General features: G+C 43.6%; 1 protein-coding gene and 1 long non-coding RNA gene across 5 annotated transcripts in view; one reads left to right on the forward strand and one right to left on the reverse strand.

The window, feature by feature from the left end:
- Nucleotides 1–258: 258 nt before the first annotated feature.
- On the reverse strand, nucleotides 259–5,253 carry LOC125125316 (uncharacterized). The gene is made up of 3 exons (XR_007134406.1): nucleotides 3,982–5,253; nucleotides 1,757–1,794; nucleotides 259–816 (listed from the first exon to the last, which is right to left on the reverse strand). It is a non-coding gene; the product is annotated as an uncharacterized LOC125125316 (long non-coding RNA).
- A 6,500-nt stretch (nucleotides 5,254–11,753) lies between these two features.
- UEVLD (UEV and lactate/malate dehyrogenase domains) overlaps nucleotides 11,754–23,232 on the forward strand; it is a 51,284-nt gene continuing 39,805 nt past the window's right edge. Inside the window, exons 1-3 of one of the 4 annotated variants that reach the window (XM_047776153.1) lie at nucleotides 11,769–11,913; nucleotides 17,018–17,102; nucleotides 22,792–22,857. In XM_047776153.1, the coding sequence (XP_047632109.1) occupies nucleotides 11,872–11,913; nucleotides 17,018–17,102; nucleotides 22,792–22,857 (193 nt within the window). In that variant the 5' untranslated portion in view covers nucleotides 11,769–11,871. Of the gene's footprint in view, nucleotides 11,914–17,017; nucleotides 17,103–22,791; nucleotides 22,858–23,232 lie in introns of those variants that run through there. The other 3 variants (XM_047776152.1, XM_047776154.1, XM_047776155.1) reach the window with 3 other exon arrangements.

Consider the following 23,232-nt stretch of genomic DNA (forward strand, 5'->3'; position numbering starts at 1 on the left):
AATAATGTATAGTGTAGTATCTAGCACCTTTTTTTTTTTCTTTTGTCTTTTTAGGGCCGTAAGCTCAGCACAGGGAGGTTCCCAGGCTAGGGGTCAAATCAGAGCTGTAGCTGCCAGCCTACACCACAACCACAGCAACGTGGGATCCAAGCAGCATCTGCAACCTACACCACAGCTCATGGCAACACCAGACCCTTAACCCACTGAGCAAGGCCAGAGATGGAACCCGCATCCTCATGGATACTAGTAAGGTTCATTAACCACTGAACCTTTTTGGGAACTCCTCTAGCACCAAATATTAAAATGTCTTTCCCCACATAGTGCAAGTTTTGGGTTCTTAATGATGGCTGTGAAAAGGCCACAGAGAAATAAAACCCCCCAAAGAATAGGCTTAAAGTTGCTGTGATCTCTAACCCTTTCTGTAACATTTTTTTCAGCCCTGGACCCTGGACCCAGGACCCAGGAGAAAGCATTATATAGAAACAGTGAATTTCTATCCACAAGGGCACAGAATAGGGAACAAACTGAACTAGGTATCTTAGTCTTAATGTCAGTCTTAGAGACTATGAAACAGAGGGGACCCAATCACTCCCATCCACCCAACTCCCTCCCCACCCTCCAGCTCCCTGTTTTAAGCTAACAGAATACCAATTCTTCATTCATCTTTAAAAGCGTGACAACTTCTTACATTAAATGTGACAAAATAATGTGCAATTACTTTATGTGAAAGCAACAGCAGGAACCGTATAGCTGGTCAGGAAAGCTTCAGAGCTGCATTACTTCACCAGGATCATCTTTGCTTACTTCCACCGGGGTCTGAGGGGAAAAAAGTGTGTCAGGTGGGTCTTACCTAGTGTTTGCCAGGGTGTGGGGCTGAGCTAACTACCCTCCTTCCCAAGGGCAGGTGGGGGTAGCAGTGCCAATTCTGTCTCACCTAATGCCCCTGAACCCAGTTGCCACAGGGGCTTAGCCTGTGTAAGAGTTCACGAAAGGCAGAGGAGGAGTTCCCGTTGTGGTGCAGCGGAAATGAACCCGACTAGTATCCATGAGGATGCTGGTTGCATCCCTGGCCTCACTCAGTAGGTCAAGGATCCAGTTGGCCGTGAGCTGTGATGTAGGTTCCAGAGGCAGCTTGGATCCCAAGTTGCTGTGGCTGTTGTGGTCTAGGCTGGCAGCTGCAGCTCTCATTTGACCCCTAGCCTGGGAACTTGCATATGCTGCAGGGGCAGCCCTAAAGCAAACAAACAAACCAAAAGAGAGAGAGAGGCAGAGGAAAGACAAACATCCAAGTTCTAACAGGAGAGAGGAAAGAGACATTTGCCAGAGCTGTTTTACAGACCAGTGTTTACTTGACGAGGGACAGTTGAGTGTGGGTGCTGGTGTGGGCCTATTTAAGAAGTGGTGTTGAAGGCACGAGACGAGGTCACTCCCATCAGACAGCTTTGACTCCAGGCCTGAAATAGCTTTACCTCTATACCTTAGTTTCTTTGAAAGACATAGAAGAACTTAAAGAGAGTAAAGATTCTTAGGATAAAAGATGTATAAAAGATCACGTCACAGAGGAAACCGACCACTCTAGATAGCTAGGTAGTGTATAACAACAGAGGTAAGTAGCCTCACAGTAACTTTTAATAAGGAAGAGAGTATCTGCTTTTCTTTATTGAAAGTTACTGTGAGTTTTGTGATGCTTCGTTCATTTATCCCAGGAAATAGATTTCAAAGTGGGAATAGAGAACAAAGATGAAGGCACACTTACCCCTCCGGGGGGATACTTATATCCCTTCCACATTGTCCCTGCAATGAGAAGCATCCATAAGACAACGATCATTGCGGGGCTTCTTGCTCAGCTGGTGGGGTATGCAAGGGAAAAGAGGCCGTTCTGAAAGCGTGGTGTTCTATTCCCCGAGTCCTGGAACCTGGGCTGTCTTCACTCAAGACCAGATGGTGGATGGCCCAGCATGATAGCTCCTGGCTGAGGAGCTCCGGGTCTAGTCTGATCTGAAATGGCTCACCATGGCTAGAGATCAGACACCAATTGTGACATCAGCTGTGACCTCGGAGACCAGTCAGAGTGAGTAGCTATGAAACAGTTGGCCAGGATGTCAGGTATGTAGGGGCTAAAGTACCCTTCTCAGAAAGGTCCTCTCTTTGATGGCTTTGTGTGGTTAGTACCTAGCTGTCGTCATATCATTTTTTTTTTTTTAACAGCTGCATCTGTGGCATATGGAAGCTCCCGGGCTAGGGGTCAAATCAGAGCCACAGCTGCCAGTCTATGTATGCCACAGCTGGGTACTTAACCCACTGAGCCAGGGATCGAATCTTAATCCTTATGGATACCAGTTGGGTTCTTAATCCACTGAGCCACAATGGGAACTTCCTGGTTTCATATCTTTATTAATGCATCACCTGCCAAAATTTTGACTACTTGCTTTATGAAATCAGCAAGCAGAAAACATTGCTCTGTACAAAACGAAACACATCCTGGGTTAACTGGAGGAGTGACTGGATAAGTATACTATGAGCAATGACTTAAACATTATTAGGATAGTCAAAGAAGAAAAATCTTGCACTTCGCCAACTGGCACAGTTAAATGCTCATCATGCAGGGGAAGCTTCCAACTTTGCTGAGAAGGGAAGAGAAGGAAGATGGGCTGTTTTGCTTATTTCATAGCTGAAGAAACCAAGGCACAAAATAGTTTCAGTGGTTTGGTCAGGATCACACTGCGGCAGTGGCTTAAGGTAAACCAGAGCCCAGTGCCCCCCTCCACATCCCCGCCCCACAGAGGTCTGACTGTTGGGCCAATAACAACAGAACTTCCAGAGCAGATGGAGGGAAAAAGAACCTCCATCATGCTTCATTCCTCTTATCCCTGGGCCGGGGACTTGATAGCCCTGCCTTCTGGAGAAGCTTCCAAGAAAACCTGTAATCAGCATACAAGTGAGAGTCTCAGAGTTAAATTTCTTTAACAATGGGAACCTCTCTGAGAAAACTGGCCTAAAAGACATGGGGTGGGATTCAAGAAAACCAGGAGATTTTTTTTTTTTTTTTTGCTAAAGAGACACTGCTACCAATGTCTCCTCTTGGCAGTTTAGTGGAATGAGTGCAAAAGATCTATGCTTGCACCCCAGCTTCACAAATGGGTTGGTTTGTGTGGCCTTGGGTAAATAGTTGAGGTCATTGAGGTCACTCTTTATTGACGGGTTCATTATTTTGCCTAGTTGTTAAATCAGCATTGATTAAATGCTAATTGTCAAACTTTGCATTAAATGCTTTACACAAATGTAATCCTCACAAAACCAGAGCATATTGGAATATCTCCATTATATAGATGAAGAAACTGAGGTGCAGAAAGATTAAACTCTCCCAAGGTTACATGGCTAGAAAGTTGCAAAGTTAGGACTTGAGCTCAGATTTATGTTAACTCCAATTTTAGAATCTGCTGAAGGGTGCATTAAAGGTCCTGGAGTTCCCATTGTGGCTCAGTGGTTAACAAATCCAACTAGGAACCATGAAGTTGCGGGTTCGGTCCCTGGCCTTGCTCAGTGGGTTGAGGATCCGGCATTGCCGTGAGCTGTAGTGTAGGTTGCAGACGTGGCTCGGATCCTGCGTTGCTGTGGCTCTGGCATAGGCTGGTGGCTACAGCTCTGATTAGACCCCTAGCCTGGGAACCTCCATATGCCTCAGGTGCAGCCCTAGAAAAGGCAAAAAGACAAAAAAAAAAGTGCTGGTCCCATTTATTATAGAGTTTGCACAGAGAAACTAAGTTTATAGATGGAACAATGTTTGAAAGAATAACCATGAGGTATGGTTATTAACAAAGCTTTGAACCTTGGCCTGCTGTCAGCAGTGCTCCCCAAATTCTTTCCCTTTCCACAGTTTATTTTCCAGAGGAATGTAAACTTTCCACTGAGATTGCAGGGTGCCACCAAGTTCTCTTGAATGGGAGGAAGTCAGCCCAGCAGAACGTCACGCCCACTCACAGTTGCAGATCTTCATCCAAAGTCTGGCTCCTCGGGTGCGCTTTGCTTTCCTGAACAGCCCACCTCTCTTTCCACTTCAGAGTTGGAGGCTGAGACAGAAAGAAATTTAAAGGCAGAGCTGGCCTGATGGGTTAGCCCAGGAGGTAAATGCCTCTGTATGTGACTGGAAGCGCTGCCGAAGCTCCCACCAGTGTCCACATTCCCTTTCCTCTCAGCAACCACTGATCCACTTAGCCTGAAATCTGGAAGTCGGGCACCATCTCCAGCAGACCCTGTATAAATTCCATAGTGCTTTGAAATAAGTGATGTTTTGTACCCAAGTGGAGGGGAAAAGCCTTAAAGACATCCTAATGGGATGAGAAGAAGCCTGGGAAACTAAACTTGGTTCCCACCACCTCCTGATCTCTAAGTAGTAGTGAGATCTTAATTATCTTTCCTGTTGGGTCAGATACCCCAGCTGGGAGAGTAGTCAGAGCCAGAACTGACTACCAGGGATTAAGAGGCAGGGTCATCACTTACCATGAACTCTGGAAACGTGCCCATGTAACAGGCAAATCCAACAAAGAGCATCCAGCTGAGAACGATCATGATACCAAGTAAAACAATTTCTAAGACACAATTGCACAGTGAAAGCCTAGTCACCAGGATCTTGGCAAAGGAGTACGCTTGGCAACCCTCAGTTGGTAGAGGTCTCTCATGTCCGTTCCAGTCCTTAGCTCCTAAGGATCTGCAACTCCCTCGTGGAGAAGCTGGAGTCTAGTGAGGCATTGTGACATCACAGACCATACAGCCCAGACTCCACTCTGCCAGAGAGACAACCCCCAGACTAGTAGCTGGGCAGTGAACTAAGCTCTTTGTGTGTGTTATCTTGTAGCAACAATATGTGGTAGGTACTATTATTTATCCCATTTTACTAATGAGAAAACTGAGGCTTACAGAGCCTAAGGGACCTGCTCTAGGTGACACAGCTGAGCTGCGGATCAGGGCTTCGTTGCCTGTTAGGAAGTTGGGCTCTTTAGACTAGAAACTGGGATTGGGAAAGGTGTGTGTCTACGTCTATGACAGCTGTGAATGGGACAAACTGAATTCTAAGGAAATGAGAAATCTCTATTTCTGTCCCACATCCCCTCCCCTCCGATCTCAAGGACTCTCTCACCATCATTTCACCGATTTTGAACTCCTTTGGTCAGTTCCTGTCCACCGGTTCTCTTTTCTCGCTCTTCAAGAAGCCACAAGTGTCTTTTTTTTTTTTTTTTTGTCTTTTTGCTATTTCTTTGGGCCGCTTCTGTGGCATATGGAGGTTCCCAGGCTAGGGGTCCAATCGGAGCTGTAGCCACCGGCCTACGCCAGAGCCACAGCAACTCAGGATCCGAGCCGCGTCTGCAACCTACACCACAGCTCACAGCAACGCCGGATCCTTAACCCACTGAGCAAGGGCAGGGACTGAACCCGCAACCTCATGGTTCCTAGTCGGATTCGTTAACCACTGCGTCACGACGGAAACTCCAAGCCACAAGTATCCTTGTCCTCTCCTCTCAAAAACCTCCAACTGATGCTGGGGCTCCCTTCCTAACTGTCCTGTTTCTTAATTTCCTTTTATGACCAGACTTCCTAACAAGTGGTCCACACCCAAAGCCTTTCTTTCCAATCCACACCTTTCTCCCATGCATCACATTCTGACTTCTGCCTTCACTCTACTACTTCGATGCTCTCTTAGAGGTTACCAAAGATCTTTTTGGTCAGGTTTAATGACCTCATCTTGATCCCTTTCATCTCCTTGCACTGACATGGTGGAACCCTCCCTCCACCTGAGTTCTTCCTACATACCCATCTACCTATTATTTTTATATCCCTTTTATTTCCATTATTATTACTACTATTATTATTTTTTTTTTTAGGGCTGTACCCATGGCATATGGAAGTTCCCAGGTGAGGGGTCAAATTGGAGCTGCTGCTGCCGGTCAATATCATAGCAGTGCCAGATCCAAGTAGCATCTGCGACTTACGCCTCAGCTTGCAACGCCAGATCCTCAACCTACTGAGAGAGGCCAAGGATTGAACCAGGATCCTCATGGATACTAGACAGGATCTTAATCTGCTGAGCCAAAAGGGGAACTCATTATTTTTAAATTATGGAAATAGTAGGTGCTCACTGTAAAACCTAGTAAATCCAAAAATTTATGAAGAAAAATGTAATACCCTTCCCAATTTTCTCAGCCCCATGATGTAACAAATTTTACCAGCCTAGTGTGTTTTATTCTGCCAAAGACTTCGCCACAAGCTTGCTAACATCACTAAACATATAGAGGGATATAGAGGGTTTTTTTCGTGTTGTTTTATTAAAGGTGGTCATACTCCATATGCTACCATATACTACTTGCTTTTCTCCTATAATCACTCATCATGGACATCTTCCTGGGTCAACTGATAAAAAAATCTAAACACATGCCTTTTTTTGTTTCTAATATGTTTTATTGAGGTAGAAATTACATATGATAAAGCACACTCAATTTTTAGTGTACAGTGGATGCATTTTTTTTCTTAAAAAAGTGTCCCTCTTGCAACTACCACCACGATCAGGATAGAAAAAGTTGTGATAATCTCAAAGTTCCCTGTGCCCCTTTATAGTTGATCCCCAACCCCGAACCCCTTGGCCTCTGGCAACCACTGATCTGCTTTTGCATTTTCCAGAACTTAATATAAATGGAATCAGAAGCTTCTTTCACTTAGCATCAATGCTTCTGTGATTCACTCACATTGTACAATAGTTTTGTTTTACTGAATATTATTCCATTGTATGGATGAATCAGTTGATCAATTTACCTGTCAAAGAACATTAGGGTTGTTCCTAGTTTGGGGCTATTTTGAATAGAAATGTTATAAATATTTGTGTGAGGGTTTTTTTTAAGGGAACATAAATTTTAATTTTTCTAGGGTAAATCCCAAGAGGGGCATTGCTGGATCACATAGAAAGTGCCTGTTTAAAAATTTCTCTATCACTGGAGTTCCCGTCGTGGCGTAGTGGTTAACAAATCTGACTAGGAACCATGAGGTTGCGGGTTCAGTCCCTGCCCTTGCTCAGTGGGTTAACGATCCGGCGTTGCCGTGAGCTGTGGTGTAGGTTGCAGACGAGGCTCGGATCCCACGTTGCTGTGGCTCTGGTGTAGGCCGGTGGCCACAGCTCCGATTGGACCCCTAGCCTGGGACCCTCCATATGCCGCGGGAGCGGCCCAAGAAATAGCAAAAAGACAAAAAGACCAAAAAAAAAAATTCTCTATCACTAATTTTCAGCAATTTTATTTTGAGGTGGCTTTGTGTAATTTTCTGTATGTTTCTTCTGTCTGAGGTTTGGTGAACTTCTTGAATCTGGGTTTATGGTTTTCATCAAATTGGAAAAATGGTTGGCTACTGTTTCTTCAAATATTTTTCTGTCCCCTCCTTTCCCTTTCCATGACCTCCATTATGTACATACTAGACCAGGAAGTGGTGTGATAACATCCCACGGCTTGCTGGTACTCCGTTTTTTTTTTTCTTCTTGTATTTCATTTTCAATAGTTTCCATTGCTGTCTTTTTCAAATTCACTCTTCTTTCCCCCTAATCTTCTAATCTTCTGTTAATCCCATACAGTGTATTTTTAATTTGATGTTGTATTTTTCATCTCTAGAAGTTCAGTTTCTTTCTTTCTTTTTTTTAAATCTTTTTGCCTTTTCTAGGGCGGCTCCCGTGGCATATGGAGGTTCCCAGGCTAGGATTGAACCTGCAACCTCATGGTTCCTAGTCAGATTCGTTAACCACTGTGCCACGACAGGAACTCCTGAGTTTCTTTCTTGCTTGCTTGTGTGCTTTTTTAGGGCCAAACCCGTGGGCTATGGAGGTTCCTAGGCTAGGGGTTGGATCTGAGCTATCTGAGCTATGTCCATTCCAGCGACGGAATCCACATCCACACAGATACTAGTTGGATTCGTTTCAGCTGCACCACAACGGGAACTCCTCAATTTCTTTTTTTAATTTTCATTTTTCTCCACATCATGTTCATGTTATCCTTGACATCCTTAAGCCTTTTTATGAGATTGATACTAAAGATTTTAAGAATCCTTGGAGTTCCCGTCGTGGCGCAGTGGTTAACGAATCCGACTAGGAACCATGAGGTTGCAGGTTCGGTCCCTGCCCTTGCTCAGTGGGTTAACGATCCGGCGTTGCCGTGAGCTGTGGTGTAGGTTGCAGACGCGGCTCGGATCCCGCATTGCTGTGGCTCTGGCGTAGGCCGGTGGCTAAGGCTCCAATTCGACCCCTAGCCTGGGAACCTCCATATGCCGCGGGAGCGGCCCAAGAAATAGCAACAACAACAACAACAACAAAAAAGACAAAAAAAAAAGAATCCTGTCTGCAAATCTGTCATCTCTGTCATTTCTGGGTGTGTTGTACCTGAGCCACTGCAGTGGCAATGCCAGATCCTTAACCCACGGAACCACAAGAGAACTCCTGTCAACATATATATATATATTTTTTTAAATTTAATTTTATTTTTTGTCTTTTTGCCTTTTCTTGAGCCACTCCCGCGGCATATGGAGGTTCCTGAGCTAGGGGTCTAATCGGAGCTGCAGCCACCGGCCTACGCCAGAGCCACAGTAACGGGGGACCCGAGCTGCATCTGCAACCCACACCACAAATCATGGCAATGCCAGATCCCCAAACCACTGAGCGAGGCCAGAGATGGAACCCGAAACCTCATGGTTCCTAGTTGGATTCGTTAACCACTGCACCATGACGGGAACTCCTATATATGCTTTTTTTTTTTTTTTTTTTTGAAAAGCTTGAAACTCAGGTCTGAGAACCAGTATACTATACCTACATCATCTTCTCCTTATGGCTTAGGTCACCTTACACTTTCATTCACTCAGTAAACTTTCTATTGAAGGCTTATTTTTTATCTGCTTTACCGAACATTAGAAGAAAGAAGACATGCATCAATTCAAGCACCCTAGGCTTTGGGAACATAGAGATAATTGAGATTTGATCACTATCTGACAGGGCTTCAGCTAGAGGGGACAGAAAGAGGGATGCAGATGGAGGTAGACAGGTACAGCAGGACAATAAAAAATACCCCAGTCATGGGGTTCCCATCCTAGCTCAGCAGTTAACCAACCCGACTAGGATCCATGAGCATGCAGGTTCGATCCCTGGCCTCACTCAGTGAGTTAAGGACTTGGCATTGCCATGAGCTGTGGTGTAGGTTGCAGACACAGCTCCAATCCCACGTTGCTGTGGCTGTGGTGTAGGTCGGCGGCTGTAGCTCCAATGTGACCCCTAGCCTGGGAACTTCCACATGCCATGGGTATGACTCTAAAAAAAAAAAAAAAAAAAAACCCAGTCAGGTACTAAGGCAGGAAGCAAGCAAGACTCGCATGCTTGGGGAAGAGTAAATGTTTCAGCCTGGTAGGTTGATAGGATCTAAAAGCACCAGTTACAGGAGATGAGGGTGGGTCATACTGGCAGTCAGCCAATGTTTCTGCGGCATAGTCTTCCTCTGATGATTAAGCACATATAGGTACAGAATTCCAGTGTCCTAGAGCTTATTAACCACAAAATTTCAACACAATTTCACACAGAGTGAGAGGCAGCACAATGCACAGAACATTAGGAACATGGTCTCTGACACCACCTTCTGCAAACATTTGAGTCTTTGTTTCCCTATGTGTAAAATAGGGCCGATTATACCAGATAGCCTCTATTTTAAAGTGTACCCTTTTTACATTCATGCTCTTTTCAAATAGCTATAAATGTTAAAATCGATGTGTACATATATATATTTAATTTTGTAAGCTTTTCTCCCTCAAAACAAGTAATACATCTCTTATTTGACAGGATCAGAGAAACAAGGACATAAGCAATACTTCACTAACCCTCAGCTTGCTCATCAGTAAACCTGAGATAATGATAATTCCATCTAAGTCATAGGGTTTTATAAAAATTAACTGCAATAAAGCACATAACAATGTACCTTCTACATAGGAAAAGACAGCTACACACACACACAAATGCGCATGCAGGCATGAAGTCTCTCATACACACACACACACACACGGGCATGAAGTCTTCATAGTGCCTGTAATTCATTCACAGTGATTAAACCAGAAGAGAATTGGTGGCTCGGATGAAACGTCTCTCCCACAAAAGGTTCTTTCATAAAAGATTGAAGACATTTGCTCGGGCCTTACTCTAACTTGATAGCTTGTTCTTGATTAATGGATTTCAGACAGGATCTGTTAGATCTTAGAATCCCTGGACGTTCCATGGTTTCTGAGGTTTGTTGGATCTGGCTGAGGTGCTCTTAACAGGCCTCTTATCCTTCAAGCTTCTCGTCTCCTACCTTGTCTCCCAGCTTTGACTCTTGCCCCACCACACACACCGCAGTCTCTTCACAACACAGTAGTCAGACTTAGTCTTTTATAACTCAGTCAGATTGTGTCACTCCTCTGTTTAAAACCCTCCAGTGGCTTCCTCTTTCTCTCAGGGCAAAAGCCTGAGAGAGAAAAAAAGCAGCCTCTGACGTCTGGAAACTGAACTGAGCCAGCTAGGTCTTAGGCTTGTTAGAAGCTGACCTGACCCTCACAGCCTGGCTCCTGCTGTCTCCTGCTGGATATAAACAATCTCTCAGAACACCAACATCAGGAAGGGTCACTCAGACCATGATAAAATGAGACAAAACAAGGCCCCCAATGTCCTCTCTTGCCTTTTGCTGAAGGTGGTATTTATGGTGAGGGCTTCTGCCATTTCGGCCAGTTACTCAGTTCTCCTGGGTCTCTCCCAAGTATACAGTGTTATGAACTTTTGTTTAATTTTCTCTTGTTATTACCTCCTGTCAATTTCATTCTTAGATCAGCCAGAAGAACCCAGAAGAGTAGAGGAAAATTTCTTCCTCCCCAACAATATCTAGCAAATAGCCAAGGCTCAACAAAAGTTTGCTGAATTAGTAGGTGCTCCTTCCAGCCTTTCACTTTCTTCTCCTAATGGAGTCACAGCATTCCTATCTCTGGCTCTTCCTATAACTATAATCACCCTCCATCCCACCCAACCTCTCAAACAGTTAAAACAGCCAGCCCCTGGGGACTTTGTAGGCACACTGGCTCAAGCCAGGGATGCAAAGCAGGTAAGTAACTGACTCAAGGAGACCAAAGAAAGCCAGCAAATTGCATCTTTTTGTTTTTTCCTTCTCCAGACGACCTTATCCACCAATTTACTTTCCTTTCGTTTTCAAACTCTTTTTGACAGCTAACTTTTTCCTCTGTCTGCCACCAACCTGGTTATGCTCCGCTCACCCCTCCCCTGCAAAAGGCAACCCCTCCCGGCAATGCTGCATCACCCTCACTCAGCTGTCTTATCTCCCAGTTCTGACAAGACTCCTGCTGCCTCCGTCTGCCTTTCTAGCCCCCCGAAATTTTGCTTTTTAAGTTCCATTACCTCTTCCTTCCTAAATCCAACCACAATTTGGGGTCTTGCTCTTTCTCCCTACTGCGCTGTATTTAACATCACCTTTTCGAAACTCTCCCAGAACAGTGCCAATAACTTCTACCTCCTTTCCTGCTCCTCCTTGGACTTCCTATTCCTCTCTTCACAGATGTCCCCAAGTTTCCTTTCCAGCAAGCTGGGTCGTGGTCCTCTCGGCGCTCACGCGTTTCTGACGGCGATCAGGGTGGAGCGGTGGTCAGACTCCAGGCGGAGCCTGGGCGAGCCTGGGGCATTGGACACAAGTGAACTTTCGAGTCTGGGAAGGGGCGGGGCCTTGGACCGGTCGGGAAGTTTGGTCCTCGGCGGCCGCCGTCCAGGGAAGGTGTGTAAGGAGACTGGGAGCTGGGGTCGCAGAACCGTCCTCGCGGTCCCGGGTGGACATGGAGTTCGACAGCGAGGGTCTGAGACGACTACTTGGCAAGGTGCGGACAGCTAGCCGGGCAGCGTCTGGGATCTCGGGGTCTGGGGTTGTTTCCACCCCTGGTCGCACCGCCTCCTCGCGGAGTTTGCTCGGCTTGTCACGGGGCTTGGAGCGGGGGTGGGCTGGTCTGGAACCGACGGCGGGGAATGGGCCCAAGGAGGCGGCGGGCCTCTCCCTCCCAAGGCCCGGCCTCTGGCTCCACCGGCAACTTCGAGATCCCCCCCGACCCCATCCTATCACTTGCTGTGCGACGTTCTCACGCCACCAGCTTCTCTGCGTCTCAAACAGATTCCGGCTCTGCCCTGTTCCTTTTACCACGCCCTTCTGTTTGCTGAAATGGGCTGCCCCACCTTTTAAGACTCAACTCAGTTATTACTCAGTCCTGCCTCTGCTTTCTTTCAGAAGTATAGATGATCACTTTGTGGAGTAACTGTTCGTTTGCAAATCTTGCTGGGGAGGTGGGGTGGGTGGGCGGGGGTGAACTTTTTGATGACCGAGACCGTGCTGTAGTATTCCCTTCACTTAGCCCTGCGCCCGACTACGATGGTGGTGCTGAGTAACTGCAGTGAATGAAAGCTCTGTGTAGATGTAGGAATGAAGACAGGGCTTGAAGGCCGGGAAGAGATCCTCTAACATTGAAATGTTGAGTGGGAGGGCCATTTTCCCTGTTAGATCAGGCTTTTAGTCCAGGCTCCCTGATTCCCCACCAGTGTACAGTCTGAGATAACCACCTTTTTTTGCCACCAGTTTCTTAGTTAAATGGTTCATAATGCATTTTAAGACTTACCCATGTGGAAACATTTATGCCATTTTTGTTGGGTTTGCTTATGTCTTTCTTTTTTTCCCTTCCTTCCATCTTTCTTTCGTTCTTTCTTTCCTTTCCTTTTTTCTTTTTTTTTTTTTTTTGCTTTTTTTAAGGGTATGGAAGTTCCCAGGCCAGGGATTGAATCTGAGCTGCAGTTGTGATATGCCCTCTGTGGCTACGCAGGATCCTTCAATCCACTGTGCCAGAAGGGGAGTGCATTTTTTTTAAGACATAAAATAGTTCTTTTTTTTTTTCTCCAGATGTCAAAAAGGCAAATCACATATTTGACTGGTAGTGACATTTGTGTTTTCAAGCCCTAAGGATGAGTGCTTTTGCCCTCTCTTGATAAACTTTTATAACAGTGTTGCAGTTAAATCAGTTCTGGTATATATGCAGCCATTAATCACACACTCTCACAGGATGTGAGAGAAAACAACAAAAATTGGTTCACAATAAATGTATATTCCAGGTGACGGCAGTGCTGCCTTTTATACCTTTCTGTAGTGTTTAGAGTTCAGATCATTTCATTCACTTCTGTTTACACTGAATCAGGGACACTGAATCTGGGACTCATTATTACCCTGCTATAATCCGCACTGATCCATTCTTAGTTTTTTGTTTTGTTTTGTTTTTTAGAGCCACACCCGCAGCATATGAAAGTTCCCAGACTAGGGTCCGAGCCGTGTCTGTGACCTACACTGCAGCTCATGACAGTGCTGGATCCTTAACCCACTGAGAGAGGCCAGGGATCGAACCCGAGTCCTTATGGATCCTAGTTGGGTTCGTTATCACTTAGCCACCACGGGAACCCCTCGATTCTTAGTTTTGATGCTCAGTCCTGTGGATCATAATTGTTTTCTGTATCCACTCATAGGCATCTGCCTCTTGTTGTTAACTCCCATCCAGTTAGCCTACATTTATTGAAGGCATACCCTGTACTAAGTGCTGTGGGGAAATACAAAGATGAGTAAGAGATGATTCCAGTCTTCAGGTTGATAATAATCATATGCTTTTTCTTCTGCCAAATTCTTTCCCATCTTAAAATGACCTTCCTCCTTCCCTCTAATTTTCTTTACCATTTGAGGCTCTAATGTGAATTGTAGACAGCTCTTTGCAGAAGCCTTTCTGTAACAGATTTGCGTTGTGTCATTGTATCATTTCCTGTCCGTACTTACTTTTGTATACATATTTTGTTTAATATCTCGCTTTTACATATCTTAATCCCAAGATCGTCATACATATTTATTGATGTTGTCAGGCAGTAGAGCTTTATCTAGGGTTTTTTTTTTTGTTTTGTTTTTTGCTTTTTAGGGCTATATGCATGGCATGTAGAAGTTCCCAGGTTAGGAGTTGAATTGGAGCTACAGCTGCCGGTCTACACCATAGCCACAGTAATGCGGGATCCGAGCCTCGTTTTCTACCTACACCACAGCTCACAGCAACACTGGATCCCTGACTCACTGAGCGAGGCCAGGGATCAAACCCTCATCCTCATGGATACTAATCGAATTCGTTTCTGCTGTGCCACAATGTGAACTCTGAGTTATATCTGTTTTGCACATGAAAAACTTTAGGCACCAAGAGGAAACAGGATCTGTTAGCAGTTATTCTTTGTTTTCTCCCAATCTCCTGCAGCCTAGACACTAATCTCCTTTTTGTTTCTATGGATTTGCCCATTTGGGGTATTTTATTTTTTAATTTTTATTATTATTATTTTTTTTGTCTTTTTAGGGCCGCACCTGCAGCATGTGGAGGTTCCCAGGCTAGGGGTCGAGTCAGAGCTGTAGCTGCTGGTCTACAACAGAGCCACAGCAACATGGGATCAGAGCCACGTCTGTGACTTACGCCACAGCTCAGGGCAATGCCAGATCCTTAACCCACTGAGCAAGGCCAGGGATTGAACCTGCATGCTCATGGATGCTAGCCGGGTTTGCTAACTGCTGAACCATGACGGGAACTCCCATTTGGGGTATTTTATATATAAATCATACAATATGTGACTTTTTGTCTTTGTTTTCTTTCATTTAGCATAATGTTTTCAAGCTTTATCCAAGTTGTAGTTTATATCATTTCTTTATTCTAAATGGCTGAATAGTCCATTTCATGGATATGTTACACTTTATTCATTAGTTGATGGACATTTGAATTGTTTTCACTTTTTGGCTATTATTAATAATGTTGCTATGAACAGTCATGCACAAGTTTTTGTGTGGACATGTTCTCATTTTTCTCGGGTATGTATCAGAGTGGAATTTGCTGGGTCATGTGGTAACTCTGTCTTTAACATTTTGAAGAACTGACAGACTTCCAAAGCAGCTGTGTCTTTTTACCACCAGCAGTGGTATATGTATATGAAGGTTCTGATTTTTTTTTTTCTTTTTTGTCTTTTTGCCTTTTCTAGGGCTGCTCCTGTGGCATATGGAGGTTCCAAGGCTAAGGGTCCAATTGGAGCTACAGCCACTGGCCTACACCACAGCCACAGCAATGCCAGATCCCAGCCATGTCTGCAACCTATACCACAGCTCACAGCAACGCCAGATCCTTAACCCATTGAGCAAGGCCAGGGGTGGAACCCGAAACCTCATGGTTCCTAGTTGGATTCGTTAACCACTGAGCCACGATGGGAACTCCATGAGGGTTCTGATTTCTCCACGTCCTCTCCTATGTTTGTCATCCTCTGTCTTTTTTCTTTTCTAAAAATATTTTGGCGGCAGCCATGGCATGTGGAAGTTCCCAGGCCAGGGATCAAACTTGGCACTGTAGTTGCCACCTGCTCACAGCTATGGCAGTGCTAGATCCTTAACCCACTGTGCCACATGGGAACTGTCATGTGCAACATGTGGAGGTTTCTAGGGTAGGGGTGAAATCACAGTCACAGTCACAGCCACAGCCACAGCAACACCAGATCCAAGCTGAGTTTGCAGTGTACACCACAGCTTGAGGCAATGGGGATTGTTAACCCACTAAGCAAGGCCAGGGATCGAACCTGCGTCCTTATGGATACTAATCAGGTTCCTTACTGCTGAACCACAACTGGAACTCCTATCTTTTTATGATAGCCTTCTTTTGATTATAGTATGGATCCTCCGACTTGTTTTGTTCTTTTCAAAGATTGTTTTAGCTGCATTCCTTGAATTTTCAGATCAGTTTTGTAAACTTTTGCACATGAGCCAAAAAGTCAGCTGAGATTTTGATAGGGATTTTTTTTTTTTTTTCTTTTTAGGGCCGCAACCAAGGCATATGGAAGTTCCCAGGCTAGGAGTCAAATCGGAGCTGCTAGCTGCCAGCCACAGCCACAGCCACAGCAGTGCTGGATCCAAGCCGTGTCTGTGACCTACACCACAGCTCATGGCAACACCAGATCCTTAACCCACTGAGAAAGGCCAGGGATCGAATTTGCATCCTCATGGATCCTAGTCGGGTTCGTTAACTGCTGAGCCACGAAGGGAACTCCTGAGTTGATTGTTGAATCATTTGGGAAGTATTGCCATCTTAATGTTAAATCTTCTGATCTATCCACAAGGGATGTCTTTCTGTTTATTTAGATCTACTTTAATTTCTTTCAACAGTATTTTGTAGTTTTTAGAGTCTAAGTTTTGCATGTTGTTAAATTTATTCCTAAGTATTTTATTCTTTTTGATGTTATTGTAAATGTAATTGTTTTCTCAATTTCATTTTCAGAATGGTAAGGGACTCTTAACATACTTAAAAAAATTTTAATCCCCTTCACAAGTCTAGGAGATCAGTTTAATTTCTCTATCCAAATGAGGAAATAAGTTCAAAGAAGTTAAATGATTTTGTCCACAGGGCGACCAAGGTAGTATTTCTGAGATAGTTCAGTCAACCTGACTATAAACCCTTGCATACTTTCTCTTCTCCCTTTGAAACCCAGTTACAGTACTAGAAAGGGAAATTCAGGGTGTATCAAGTGAATGAGGTATTTAGGAATAGGAGCTGGATCTTAGTGGTGATTGGTGTGCTACATCTGCCCTGTTTCTTAAGCCTTCAGGAAGCATTTGGAAGCAATTTGATATAGTAATTAAAGGCGCAGGCGCAGCAGCATTTGGACTTCACTAATCAACTTGCTCTCTAACTCAGCAAGTTATTTTGATTCTCTAACTTTTATTTTCATCTTCTGTAAAGTAGAGCAGTTATAAGCCCTACCTATTTCATAAGATCGTTATCAAAAGGATTAAATCAGATAACAATTCATAGTGCATAGTAAGTATTTAGTTAAATATTGATTTATAATTGTTCTTTTCCTTATAGTCTTATTCCATGTTCATTTTTCTCTTTTCAGTACAAGTTCAGGGATCTAACTGTGGAAGAACTAAAGAATGTAAATGTGTTTTTCCCACATTTCAGATATTCCATGGATACCTATGGTAAGAATTGTGTCCTCTAGTTTTTGCTGCATTATTTAAGCTATTATTTGTTCCTAGAAAGAACAAATCTGTTATAGAACACATTTGTTGTAATTCTCATTTCTATGAGATCCTGCTGTATAGCACTGGGAACTGTATCTAGTCACTTATGACGGAACATGATAATGTGAGAAAAAACAATGTGTGTACATGTGTGTGTGACTGGGTCACCTTGCTGTACAGGAGAAAATTGATAGAATGCTGTAAACCAGCTATAATGGAAAAAAAAATCATTAAAATAAAAAAAAATTCTAATTTCTCTCTTTTATCCCCTGATTTTTTTTTTTTTTTTTTAAAGGGCTGCACCTGCAGCATATGGAAATTCCCAGGCCAGGGGTCCAACTGGAGCTGCAGCTGCCAGCCTATACCACAGCCACAGCAACAGGGAAACCAAGCTGCATCAGTGACCTACGTTGTGGCAACACCAGATCCTTAACCCCCTGAGCAAGGCCAGAGATCAAACCCAAACTCATGGATACTAGTCATGTTCTTAGCCCTCTGAGCCACAGTGGGAACTCCCTTTATCCCCTGATTTTGAGCTGCACTTTATGACCGTTATGACCTGTAGTTTTTGAGGAAATTTAAGTTAATGAAATTTCTTTAAAAAAATTTTTTTTTTTGGCGTTACCATAGTGGCACAGCGGAAACGAATCTGACTAGGAACCATGAGGTTGTGAGTTCGATCTCTGGCCTTGCTCAGTGGGTTAAGGTTCCAGGATTGCTGTGAACTGTGGGGTAGGTTGCAGATTTGGCTTGGATCTGGCATTGCTGTAGCTCTGGAATAGGCCAGTGGCTACAGCTCCAAGTAGACCCCTAGCCTGGGAACCTTCGTATGCCGCCTGTGCGGCCCTAAAAAAAAAAAAAAAAAAAAGAAAAGAAACTTTTCTTATGGTTGATTTACAACATTCTGTCAACTTCTGTTGTAAGTTAATGAAATTTCTGTTGTATTAGTTTTCTATTGCTGTTGTAACAGATTAGCATAAATGTAGTGGCTTAAAACTGCACAAGTTTACTATCTTATTGTTTTGTGGGCTAGAAGCCTGACATAGGTCTTTGCAGTTTAGAAGCATTGGCATGTCTTAGTTCCAGTTTCTGGAGGCTCTGGGAAATAATCTATTTTCTTGCCTTTTTAGTTTCTTTCTTTTTTTTTTTTTTTGTCTTTTTAGGGCTGTACCTGCGGCCTATAGAGGTTCCCAGGCTAGGGATCAAATTGGGGCTGTAGCTGCCGGCCTGCGCCATAGCCACAACAAAGCCAGATCCTTAACCCACTTAGCAAGGCCAGGGATCAAACCCATGTCCTCATGGATACTAACTGGGTTTGTTAACCACTGAGCCACGATAGGAACTCTGCCTTTTTTTTAGTTTCTAAGTGTCACTCATATTCTTTGGCTTGAGGTCACCTTCCTCCATTTTCAAAGCTAGCATTATTGCATCTTCAACCATCCTTCTATAGTCAAATCTCCAGAGAAAAGGTTTTTTGCCTTTAAGAACCAACATTATTAGATTAGGCCCACTCTTAATAATACAGGGTAATTTCTCCATCTCAGGGTCCTTAACTTAATTGCAACTGAAAAGTTTCTTTGCCGAGTAAAGTAATATATGCACAGGTTCCAAGGATTAGGATACTGGACATCTTTTTAAAAAATTTTATTTTATTGAAGTAGAGTTGATTTACAATGTTTTTTTTTTTTTTTTGCTATTTCTTGGGCACATGGAAGTTCCCAGGCTTGGGTCGAATCAGAGCTGCAGCCACTGGCCTACGCCAGAGCCACAGCAACACGGGATCCGAGCTGCGTCTGCGACCTACACCACAGCTCACGGCAACGCCGGATCGTTAACCCACTGAGCAAGGGCAGGGACCGAACCTGCAACCTCATGGTTCCTAGTCGGATTCGTTAACCACTGCGCCACGACGGGAACTCCTACAATGTTGTGTTAATGATATTGGACATCTTTGGAAGCCATTGTTCTGCCTACCACATATGTGGTTGATAATAAATTAATCACAAAGTTTTATTTTTCACTTTGTATAGACGGTCTGGTTACCTGAAAAAGATTTTACCTTATCTTTCAAAATTTCTGACCACAACCCACACTTGGAAATACATTTTATGTCATGATCCCATATGCACAACTAAAATATTATGCATACTTTGGCATTTTCTTTTCCATTCCATATCCATTAAAAATAAATGCTGATTGGGACTCACTACCTATGAACTGGTCAAAACACACAGTTTTGAAAAAGTTCTTTATTCTAATGGGTATGTATTATATTTGGAATTAGCTTGGGTTAAGAAAATATATCTAATTCATATTCATATACTGGAAGTTTTGAGGAGTTATGGAAGTATTTCTTAGAAATAGCTAATTTTATGTGTGGAAGAAATGATTAGTTTCTGGCCCATCTATGTCTGGCCTCTCTTGGCTAGCACTGAGGTGTCTGGTGCTGCATAAATGCCTGGGATGGGATATTTAACAGCCACTATTTATTGAACACCGTGTATACTTCCAAATGTTTTATCTACATTATTTTACGTATTTTCTTACAACCAGAACTGTGAGGCATTATCATCTTCAAGAGGCTTCAGAGAGTTTAAATAACTTGTTTAAGGAAGTTCCTGTTGTGGCTCAGCAGTAATGAGGATGTGGGTTCGATCCCCGGCTTCGCTCATTGGGTTAAGGATCAGGTGTCGCTGTGGCTGTGGTGTAGATCACAGATGTAGCTCAGATCTCATGTTGCTGTGGCTGTGGCATGGGCTGGCACCTGCAGCTCCAATTCAGCCTGTCACCTGGGAACATTCATAAGCCGAGAGAGCAGCCCTAAAAAAAAATAATAATAACTTGCTTTGATTACATAGCTAGTTAGTCGTGGAGTTGCGGTTTTTACTCATGTCCATCTTACCCTCTGCTTGAATACTACTTGCTCTTTTACTGTGGCTTTTTTTTTTTTTGTCTTTTTGCTATTTCTTGGGCCGCTCCCGCGGCATATGGAGGTTCCCAGGCTAGGGGTCGAATCGGAGCTGTGGCCCCTGGCCTACGCCAGAGCCACAGCAACGCGGGTTCCGAGCCGCGTCTGCAACCTACACCACAGCTCACGGCAACGCCGGATCGTTAACCCACTGAGCAAGGGCAGGGACCGAACCTGCAACCTCATGGTTCCTAGTCGGATTCGTTAACCACTGCGCCACGACGGGAACTCCCTACTGTGGCTTTTTTTTCTTACAGCTTTAAAGCTTTGTTATACCAGATAATTCTTATTTTTGTTTCCCTCATCTAGAGGAAATAAGCTCTGGTGCCATTCAACCCTCAAGCTATAGAATTAATATTGTCAGTATAATTTTATTATCGGAGACAATGTTAGTCATCTATTATAATCATTTCTCTTTTGGCTTTTTGAATAATTTGATTGGACACTGACTATTTATACCTATAATTTCTCTACCATATTTCCAGGTTCCTCTGTGTCTTTGAGAAACAACCCCTGTTCCACTCCTCTTTCTAGTTTCTGCATGGAGTGATCCCTTTACCTATTGTTACCTTTCACTCGTATAGTTCAAGGTAAACATTAAGACTTATGTGCACTTTTGGCCTTGAGCTTCTGTCAACCTGGCTTTTCCTCTTTTCTCTGATGGGACATTATATCTATTTAGACTTTTTTTCTTCTACTGCTTAAATAGTGTGGTTAGTTACTGAGGTCCTAAAAGGACTACATTCCAAGGTAGTTTGAAACCAGATGTAGTATTTTCTGTATTCAGTTCAGAAATTAGGGCGTTAGGGACTTCCTGTTGTGGCACATCAGAAACGAATCCAACTAGTATCCATGAGGATGCAGGTTCGATCCCTGGCCTCGCTCAGTGGGTTGGGGATCTAGGTTTCTGAGAGCTGCAGTGTAGGTCACAGATGCGGCTTGGATCCTGAGTTGCTGTGGCTGTGGTGTAGGCCAGCAGCTGTAGCTGCGACTCAACCCCTAACCTAGAACTTCCATATGCTTTGGGTGCAGCCCTAAAGAAGCAAAAAAAAAAGAAAACCAAAAAAAAAAAAAGAAATTGGGGCATTAATTCCCCATCAGTGTGTCCCAGTTATTTATGGGTAAGTTGAAATTTCAGGGATGTGAAGAAACCAAAATAAATTAGCTTTCAAAAATAAAGCTTTTTTATTCCTATAATAAAAGTTATAATCTGATATCTGAAAGTGATTGTAACTGATTTTATTTTATTTTATTATTTATTTATTTATTTTTGTCTTTTTGCCTTTTCTAGGGCCGCTCCCGTGGCATATGGAGGTTCCCAGGCTAGGGGTCGAATCGGAGCTGTAGCCAGAGCCACAGCAACGCGGGATCCGAGCTGCGTCTGTGACCTCACCACAGCTCACGGCAATGCCGGATCGTTAACCCACTGAGCAAGGGCAGGGATTGAACCTGCAACCTCATGGTTCCTAGTCAGATTTGTTAGCCACTGCGCCATGACAGGAACTCTTGTAAATGATTTTACATGTGACAATTATTTGATAATGTCCTCAAATTTTATAATCCTTTACTTAAGAGTTTTCATATTATCTCATTTAATCCTTATGACAACTTTATGATGCAGTCTTTATTTTATAGATTTTATTTTTTCATTATTATTTTTTTAGGGCCATACCTGCCGTATATGGAGGTTCCCAGGCGAGGGGTCGAATCGTAGCTGTTGCTGCCGGCCAATGCCAGATCCGAGCCACATCTGTGACTTATACCACAGCTCACAGCAACGCTGGGTTTTTAACCCACTGAGCGAGGCCAGGGATAGAACCTACATCCTCATGCTAGTCATATTCATCTCCGCTAAGCCTCAACGGGAACTCCTAGATTTTATATCTTTATTTTATAGACGATGAAACTGAAGGGCAAAGAGATTAAAGTAATGACATGTCTCTGTCGATGAAAATAATAATCAACCTGAACAGAAGTGGAAAAGACTTTTATTCAAGCCAAACTGAGGCTTATAGCCAAGGAAACAGCCTCTCAGCTTCCAAAGAAGCACAGTTTTCAGCACAGCTTTATATCAATCAGAACAAAGAACACCAAGCATGACCGGGGTGCATTTCCTTCAGGGTTTCAAAAAAAGACAGATGAGCATGCACACAGTGAGTCAGCGTGGCCTTGGCACCTGTGAAGGGAGCTTTATCATTGAAGTAGCGCTGGCACTGATGTGCCAGGGAAGGGTGGCATTTATCTCTTAGCTTCAAAACAGACATTCTTTACTACTGAACAATGCACCCTTTTCTTTAGTGGTTAGAGCAAATGTACAGTGTTATGTTTAATAGGCCACAAAACATTTTTGTTAGCATAAAGTTAGATCATGAATAAGCTGGGATGACTTCCCTGTACCTCAATACGTGAAAGTTTCTCCCATCACCTCTAAGTAGGGAAAGTGGGCCTAGAACTTGGGATTTCAGTATCAAAGTCCTGTTTTCTTTCAACTACCTGCTCTACTTTCCAAAAGAACATCATCTAGTAATTTCCCCTTGTTCACACACTTACTAACTCCTAGCCAACGGTATTTAGTAATGATGTATGTTTCTGTAGGTTTGTGTGTGCGCACAGATACTTTAATACTGTTCTTCCTACTTCTGATTACACATTTTGGGGCTATTTTTTTTTTTCTTCCAGTTTTCAAAGATAGTTCCCAGAAAGACCTGCTGAATTTCAGTGGCACTATTCCTGTGATGTATCAGGGTAAGTGTGAAAGTTATGAAATTGTGGGAATTTTTTAAAAGAGCAGTTTTATATAAGAGCTTCTGTTTGCTTAGTACCATAACATTCTCAAAGTTGTTTTCACATGTATATATATGATCTATCCTGAACCACCTTGGGTCTAGCAGAAAGTTGTCCCAGTTAAGGAAGGCCATCAGATTCAGTTCAGTTCGACAAATGTTTATTTACCAAGTGTCAGCTATGTGCCCACTACTCTGATAGGTTTTGAGGTCCGGAGGCAAGCAAGTCAGACCGAGGCCTGTTTCTGTGGAGCATTATCTCTGCTTTCCACAGCATACTGTGCAGATCCCACCCTTTTCTCCATTACATCAATGTTTTGTTCTCCTCCTTTTATAT

Source organism: Phacochoerus africanus, chromosome 4 (genome assembly GCF_016906955.1).
Source record: "Phacochoerus africanus isolate WHEZ1 chromosome 4, ROS_Pafr_v1, whole genome shotgun sequence".
NCBI classification, from domain to species: domain Eukaryota; kingdom Metazoa; phylum Chordata; class Mammalia; order Artiodactyla; family Suidae; genus Phacochoerus; species Phacochoerus africanus.